At 34.3% G+C, this 8,940-nt stretch overlaps 1 protein-coding gene across 1 annotated transcript; it reads right to left on the bottom strand.

The window, feature by feature from the left end:
• On the bottom strand, positions 1–4,305 carry LOC130997897 (probable glycosyltransferase At5g03795). The gene is made up of 4 exons (XM_057923327.1): positions 3,667–4,305; positions 1,637–1,884; positions 1,141–1,489; positions 1–985 (listed from the first exon to the last, which is right to left on the bottom strand). The coding sequence occupies exons 1-4, from the start codon at positions 4,048–4,050 to the stop codon at positions 311–313; spliced, it is 1,656 nt and encodes a 551-aa protein (XP_057779310.1). The 5' UTR covers positions 4,051–4,305; the 3' UTR covers positions 1–310.
• Between the last annotated feature and the right edge of the window lie 4,635 nt (positions 4,306–8,940).

The following is an 8,940-nucleotide window of genomic DNA, read 5'->3' as shown; positions in this document are numbered from 1 at the left end:
TACATTCAACGAATATAATTATATACCAACACAAAACTAGAAAACAGTACATCAACATCTACAATTAGATCGACGAAAAAGTTAAAAACATTTGGAGAAGCTGTCAAAAATCATTAACACAAGAGAGAGACAACCACTAAAATGATGAAAAATAAACCAAAAAATCAAATTATTTCATCCTTACAAATGAGGGAGACGACTTATCTGCAGCCAAGATTACATAGCATATTATCTATATACTTCAATCCAATAAACCACTAAAAAAGAATACTTGAAAGTGTGTATATTCGATTCCAATTAATCTGTTCTGTCATGAATCTTGAACTCCATGCAGCCTAATATTCATTCTTCTCAGCCAAATCGAATGTAGCGTCATATGAAACACATCATACCTTTTCGGAGGCAAATTCACCTCAAAATGGCGACGTGCCGCCACCCCACGCCGCTGCATCCTTATGTACTGCCTCTTCGAGATCCCCTCAAGGATGCTCTTGAGGTTCGGGATGTCCTTAACCGGGACTTCGACAGAAAACGACTTCCAGTTAAGGACATCGCTGAAAGGCGGCACATACCCATCCTTCAATAGGACGGGGACACACCCGGTGTACAGTGCCTCCACCATACGGGGGCTCGCAACCTCGTAGCCGCTAGGGCAGAGACAGTACTTGCTCTTTCGCATCATTGCAGAGTACGAGACGCCTTTGGCGAGATACTTGTGGACTTGAATATCGGGATCTTTGTCCTCCCAATGTTCGAGAAGAATTGGCCTAATGGGGCCATGGACCCCACCTGCAAAGAAGGCGAGGATCGGCCTTCTGGATGGCGATGGCCCCCCAATCAGCCCATTTGTCCGGCCACCAATCAGGTTGATCTCTGGGATCGTCACATCTTTCGAGGGTTGGAACCCTTCGGATATGTTCGCATTGCATAAGGCTCGGATCGAGTTCTTGAATAGCTCTGGAAGAGACTTTGAAAGTTCAGGCCCCTACAAAATCCAATCCACCTTGTGATAAATAGGAAATTTTGAATCACTAGAAAAAAATACACTGATCAACAGTTCAAGAAAAGCATAATGTGAATAGTCTAAACACTAATACAAGGTAACTGTAATTAACAGCTAATGAGAAAATTGTGACATACCCAATCATGGCAAGAGAGCATGAAGTGGTCGGATCCGAGGCTCCGATTCCAATACGGGTACCTTCCGGCTACAAGATTGACGTAGTCCTTTACTGTTCGTTTTAGTGGCAGCCAGTGATCGGGAGCATTTTTGTCGTAGATGAAGTGAACCATGGACGCCACACTGAAGGGAAGGAAGTAAACACTCGCTTTGTCGGGATTTTTGGTCCGAAAGTTTGACGTTTCCATCTTATAAATGAAATTTCCCTCCATAGAATAGATGCTTCCACAAGGACCATTGTGAAAAATAGGATGTTCCCCTTCTTTATAGATGAACACTTTGAAGAGCTTTTCCATCTCAAGGTAGCTCCTGAAAATTATTATTATGCACATATTAATTAGTCCTACATTAGTTGACTATCATGCTTCATAAATTCGAGCAACACTAGTCAAATCAGATGCAAGCTAATTGAATATGCAAAACAGAGATAATAATATATACTAGCACAACCCTTGCCTGTGAAAAGAAGAGGGATTCCAGTAAATAGGACCCGATGGGACGTAGTCAGGATCAAACGATGTATTTCCATTTTTCGCATTGCTAATTGCAGCTCGAGCTTTCTGCAGTTTGGCCTCGAGTATTTCCAAGTTGGTAAACCTTCTACTTATTATGGGGCTCGAGGGAAGAACATGAGTCTCATTGAATAGAGTCGAGACGTTGGACTCTTTCGGCGTGATTATTAATTCCACTTTGGTTCCATCGCTCTGTTTCAAGATTAATGATCAATATAGAAACTATATAAGTAAAGCCAGTCATCACAAACAAGTTGAACCAACATCAAAATTGGGAAAACTTACTAATCAAAATAAAAATCAATACTTTTTTTTGGTAACAGAAAAATTGCACCTTCTAAAAGAAGGAAACCACATAAATAGAATACAGGTCACAGTTATGTTTGTATATATTGTATCCTACAGCTGAAATAATTTCCTCACAGTCAATTTCATGCTACCAGTAATAGGATGTATCATTCCATATCAACATTCTGGCAATTTGTTTTTATTGTAAAATTAATATATCTCATGATAGACATTAACATATATGGCCATGCTAGCATGCTGATTCAACATATGAATTGTTAAATAGAACTCACCTATCACATCTTTTTTAAAGATTATATTAATAGAACAGAGAACATTAAAAACAATCCTGCATAATCAATCTAGTCCAGGCTTAAAACTCTTTTAATAAATTAGATGAATAATGTCAATATCAAATAAAATAATTCCTCCAATTGTTATCTTTTACATGTCGACCCTCCTAGTACTCTAAAATGACATCTACTTTCCTCAATGATTGTAGTCATCATCTCACCTTCTGTTCTTTTTATTTGTCATACATAATTCTTTACTGAAAATTAGAAGTTCTAAATCCTATTTTGTTTCTTGATAATGACCAGAGCATCCCCACAATAAAGTATAATATTTCTCCAAAAAATTCTAAAACTTATAGTATAAATTATCTTCCAATAAATTGTGAAAGTAAACCAAATAACTTGCTTCCTTTTTTATGTAAAACTACATTCCTACATTTTTAATATTTTAACTTATGACAAACTCTACCTTAAAACAGAAAAGATTATATTGTGCAATCATAATGGTACGCTACAAAATCCTCCAATAAGGTTCCCTTTTTATATTTAAAAGATATCTCTTACTTTTTTATATTTAGAAGATATCTTTACTTTTTTATATTTTGAAGATACCTCTTTGTTTTTAATACTATCATTTATCTCCTGATAATTATCTTCCACGGTCTTCCTAATGCACTATGCTTTGACTTTGTTTATCGTTATCTCAAAATATCAATTAACCATATATGCATATTACATCTATATATGAACCTAACAATTAAAAGATATAAACCAAAAGATTTACTAGAGTCCCCAATTAGCGTCAGTATTTAAAGTGTATTTTTGAAATTAAAGATGTTCAAATCCTTCATTATATTAGGATACGGTGAGAAAGAGCCTAATCGTAAATTAAGAAAATCCCAATAAATGCAATTGCATCATTTGTGCTAAAACTTAATGTGTCGATAAAAAAGGAATTACACAAGAAAATTCATAGAATTGTGTGACCGATTATATACTTCACAAATCAAAATCTTTTTATTTACCAAAGTAAACAAATATAATGTTTTATGAATCTGTGGAGTCACATGTGCTGCCCCTGCACTGATATTTATGAATTGGACAAGTCTAGTTGGAATGCAAAATCTCGTGCAATTAGGCTATAATTTTGGGAATTTGGGAAATTTTGAGGGGTGGGTCTGTGTATACCAGTGGAAGTTTTTTCAAAACAATACCTTATTTACTCTACGAGCAAATGATTTTATTCCACTCTAAGAATATTATTGAAGTCAAGATATCATGGTCCCTCAACAATAAAATCAACCCCAATTTCACGAATAAATAAATAAATAAACTAGAAAAGGAAAATTTCATAGAAGAAGAAGAAGAAGAAAATGAGAGAGTTAATTCTTACCGGCGGTTCGGCCTCTCTAACTTGAACACCGAGCGGCGGTGCGGCGGTGGAGCGCTCGAGAGCGTAGTCAACGGACAGAGCCTCCTCCCTCTCGCCGCCGCCAACCACTCTCCGCCGCAACTCCAAAGCCGCGCCGGCGTCCTCCGCCGGCGGAGGAAAGGTAGAGGAATTGTGGGGAGCGGAGAGAGAAGAAGCGGGATAAACGGAACCCCAAGTCCACGGGTAGTAATTGGAGGCGAAGATCCAATTGGATGACTTGGAACCCATCAAAACCACCATCACCGAAACCACCATTAACGGCACCATAAACCCTAGCCGCCTCGCCGACGACGACGACGTTTTCCACCACGAACACATCCTTCTATTGCACCCCTCCATCTCCATCCTCCCCCCAATATATACAGTTTTCTTGGATTCTTGATTTTATTTCCAAAAACCTCTCACTCCCTCTAATCTATCACTGTGATGGTGTCTTTACTTTGTTTCCTTTTTGAAAAAATTTACAGCTAATTAATGAATGCATGTAGTGAGTGAAAAATAGAGAGGAGCTTGGGAAAGTGAGAGATGAGCAACGATTGGTGAGAGGTGGCTGCAATACACCGCGCCATCTCGCCAAGCGTCTACACCTTTGGACCTTTATATTCGAGTCTCATGCAGAAATTACGTCTTTTTCTAAATTTCCGATTCTGCCCCTCTTGCTTATTACTACCACTTCAGCTCTACTCGCTACAGCTGTAACAGCGAGTGGGGGCGGCGCGTGGGGCTATTTTTGGAATTTTATAGTTAATGCCATTTGGAATTGGAAAATGTAGCTAATTAATTGTAATTAATTACGGTCTACTGTTTGCTATTTGTTACTCGGTACGACTTGTTTGTGAAATACACGGCAGCCATTTTTAGTGTAACTGATCCAACCTTTTGGCTTCGAACTAATCGCGTATAATACTACTAAAGGGTGCATATATTGTATTCTTTTGGGTCGAAAAATAGCTGTAATTTTATATTATCAATAAATAAAGTAATTATATTACTATCAATATATATATATACACATTAATAACTGAAAAGGATGCATGATATTTTTTTTTATCAAATTGTTATGCATATATATCCTCTTACAAATATCATATATTCCCTATTAGTTATTATCAACTACGACGTCTAGCTAGTATCATATTATTATTTTTTTGAATTAAGTATCATAGTATTCTATCATAAAAGTAAATCAAATAAAAATGAGAAATTACTGTTGCAAGAATACTCTTAAACATATTTAAAGCATAAGCAATTTGTTTAATTTTTTGTATAAGTACATGATTTCATGTTTTTTGCGTGGAGGAAAAAAATTACTCCCTCCGTCCCTGATAAATGTATCACCTAATTAATGGATAATACGAGTTTTAAAAAAATACTTGGTAAATAATGTGTTAATTGAAAGAAGAAAAAAAAAAGACTCACTACTTTTTAGGTGTGATGTTTTTAAATGATAAAAATGTAATTAAGGAGTTGTATAAAGTCATGTCTCAAAATATTAATAGACTATACATTTTTAAGAGACGAATGAAAATGAAAAAAAAAAAAAAAATTGATGTCCACAAAAAAGTGTCCTACTTACCCTTTTTTCCCACAAAAAGTGTCATATTTACCTTTTTGTACATTCATATCCTTTATTTTTCAACTTATTTACAACTTGTGTCATTAATGAACCCACCATTTTATTTAACTCATGCAATTAGCACTATCCCTATTTTTTTAATTTTTACCCCACTCAAAATAATTTTATCAGCTTTCTTAATACTCGTCCTGGCACCCAAATGGGACACTTTTTTGTGATCGGAAGGAGTATGAATAATTACTTTTATGTTATGATAATCCAAATTTTTATATTATATATCAATAAGAAACAATAGGGCCAAATGGCCCTATTCAACATACAACATCAAATTTTGTCCACCATTTGAAAAAACATAAATTTTGGCCATTTTTTGTATGTCATGACTATTCTACCCTTCTCTCTCTCTCCTTTCTCTTTCTCATCTCCCTCTCTCTCCAGCGGCGCCGAGCTTGGAGAATTCGCCGGAGCTCTCGCGGCTTGGGCAAACTTCGTCGGAGTAGAGGATGAGGCGGCGGCGGTGGAGGAGATCCGGTCCTTTGAAATCGGCGGCGTGGAGGAGGTCGGTCAGGTGGCGGAGGATGAAGCGGCGGCGGCAGATCTGATCTGATCTGATGAGGCGGCGGTGGATCTGATCTGATGAGGTGACGGCGGTGGATCTGATCTGATCGTTGCGCCGCCTCCTCCATCGGCAGATCTAATCTTCGCCTCCTTCGATTTCAGTCATCGACAGATCTGATCTGATCTGATCTGATCTGATCTGATCTGTGCAACACGTATGACACTTATGGCACTAATAGTGCCATAAGTGCCATAAGTGCACACTTCCCCCCTAGGGTTTAGATATTCCATTTAGGGTTTAGATTATTCATTTGGGGTTTAGATGTTCCATTTAGGGTTTAGATTATCCATTTAGGGTTTAGATGTTGCATTTAGGGTTTAAATGATGTTGTTGTTTCTGTATTTGTGCTGATGACCATTTTACTTAGTTTTATTTTGAATTTCGTTGGCACTTATGGCACTATTAGTGCCATAAGTGCCAAAATGACTATTTTACTTGGTTTTATTTTGGATTTCCGATGGCACTTATGACACTATTAGTGTCATATGTGTCATCTTGGCACTTATGGCACTAATAGTGCCATAAGTGCCTAACCCGACCCGGCACGCGACCCGCGTGCCTGATCCTACCCAGTCCGCCTCATTAAGGGCAAAAACGTCCAAATCAATAAAAATGGCCAAAATTTGTGTTTTTTCAATGTGTGGCCATAAATTGTGTTTTATGCTTCATTTTGGCTACTTCAAAATTTTACTCTATCAATAATTACTTTTTATTCTTTGTCGAATGATTAGACCTTATATATATATACTTTTCTAGCTTACATTAAATTTTGATGGAATCATATAAGTGATGAATTACTAATGTCTTTATTCGTGCATAGTCGTTAATTATATAATTAATTAGTATATATTATATTCATTTCTTTTTGTAAAAATAGTCCTAATAAGATAGAACAGATTTTAATTATAATTAAGTATAGTGTGAGTACAAAAATAGACTCAGTTATGTCATAAATATTGAAATTAGACGATTCTTTGTTATTTATAGACAGTATAAGGTAGTTCTGCAAATGATGTGAATGAAACATTAGTGAAAACGTCAAGAAAGCATCCATCAATCTTAGTTATAAAACAAGGTCCATTTATTATTTGTGGTTGTGGATATCAAGATATGATACGTCCTACCATTTTCGGTATGACTTTTCGTAAGCTTTCATGTCTGGAATTTTGTGGAAGGATACAAAAGGACGATACAGCATAAATACACGTTTTTTTCGAGACGGAAGACGAGAATATTATCAAGTGGAAACAGTGTTTTTAAGTATAAATTCTACTAATTCTCATGAGAAGTTGATTAGAACAAAGTATGTGTGTTGATTTGACTTGAGGCACAATCGTTATTCGTAGCTTAAATCATATAATTACGTGTAAGTTTAAACTTGATGAAAACCCAGAAAAATAAAAAGAAGAGAATGCGATGATTTTATAATTTAGTAAACCGTGGCGGCATTGTGGATGACGACAGGTGGAATACCGACCTCCAAACTGACAAAATGTCATTTTTATTGGAGGTATGGACCATGTTATTTGGATGAAAAGTAAAAATTTATTACATTTTCACATAAAAACGTATTCTTTATTACATTTTATAATTTTAATATATCAATTCCTCCGCCCCGCCGAGATTGAGGCGTTTCTTTTAGACACGGAAATTAAGGAGCTATTGTTTAATTATTTAAGTATATTTGTAAGTTTGTGGTTAAATGGTTATTTATAATTAATTATTTTGAATTATTTTTTAATATAAAATTTAAATTTAATTAAATTTGATAAAATCATTAATTATTATATATATAGATTAATTAATTATATAATTAATTATTTTTTTATTTTTTTTTAATTTGTGAATAATGTGTTCGAGAGAGGGAAAGTGAAAATGAGTTGAAAAATAAGGATGTAATTAGTAGCTTTAATTGGGATATTAATTTTCCTAATTTTTGCCAAAAAAAGGAAACGGGTCAAGCTTGGAGCGACGGCCCGAAAAAGAATACGACTCAAACTCGGCGGGACGTTGGGAGTATGTATATTGGGAACATTAATTTCATTAAATATTTTTTGTATTTTCAATGAGAATTTTAACTAATTTACAGTGTGAATTAAATTAGTGATATGAATAGAACAACATGCATATATGAATCTTCTCAATATATACGAATCTTTGTATTTTGACATGCATGAATCTTGCATTAAGAAAAAATTCATGATTTTTTGTTGACATGCCTAAAATATAATTAATATATAATTTGTTTATAATTTTTAACTTCTAATAAAGATTAAAACAATTTGAAGTTGCCAGACCTTCCTTGCATATATATATATATATATATATATATATATATATATATATATATATAGAGAAAGGTTAAACAGAGAATGATAAATATGTGGAGAATAGAGAATTGATCTTGAACATTAAAAATTGCAAATCAAGCGGCCTAGTTTTAATCTTGATTTGTTTCCTTAATATGGCTGAAAAGGACAATAAAGTAAATTGTTAAATATTTAAAACCGTGAAAAACACATTGAAGATCATATATATAGATCTTCTTATTTTCGGCAAGATACCACTAAATCATATATTTTCCTATATTTATTATTAATCTCATTCATTTAGTCATTTAGCCGATATCTTCAAGATTTGTTTTTATATGGAAAGATTTATTTTTATTTCTCTGCAGTCTCTCTGGACCCCTTCTCTATTTGTTTATCTCTTTCGTTTAAACACAATATTGAACTCGAACGATATCAACACAATTTATAATCTGTACAATAATTTTTATTTAGATGTTCGTAATTTTGTTACGCCTGTTCGAAATGCTTAATGTTAAATATTTTATGTTAATCAGAAATATTCAAATAATTTATTTTGGTGTTCGTAATTTTTTTACGCTTGTTCGATTTATTTTATGTTAAATATTTTATGTTAGTAAGATAAATTCAAATAATTTATTTAGGTGTTCGTAATTGTTTAAAGCATGTTCAAAATGTTAAATATGTCAAAAATAATGAAAAAAAATCAGATTTCACAACAGAAACGAAAA

The sequence above is a fragment of the Salvia miltiorrhiza genome, chromosome 8 (assembly GCF_028751815.1).
Source record: "Salvia miltiorrhiza cultivar Shanhuang (shh) chromosome 8, IMPLAD_Smil_shh, whole genome shotgun sequence".
Classification (NCBI taxonomy): domain Eukaryota; kingdom Viridiplantae; phylum Streptophyta; class Magnoliopsida; order Lamiales; family Lamiaceae; genus Salvia; species Salvia miltiorrhiza.
The sequence above is the reverse complement of the archived record's forward strand: the minus strand, read 5'-3'. Positions and strand labels throughout refer to the sequence as shown.

Bases quoted from the DNA above. Each gene is read 5' to 3' on its own strand.
- LOC130997897 (XM_057923327.1), bottom strand. From the start codon at position 4,050: ATGGAGATGGAGGGGTGCAATAGAAGGATGTGTTCGTGGTGGAAAACG. The intron at 1,885-3,666 runs GTAAGAATTAAC...ATCTTGAAACAG, and splicing joins TTAGAGAGGCCGAACCGCCG to AGCGATGGAACCAAAGTGGA. The intron at 1,490-1,636 runs GCAAGGGTTGTG...AATAATTTTCAG, and splicing joins AATCCCTCTTCTTTTCACAG to GAGCTACCTTGAGATGGAAA.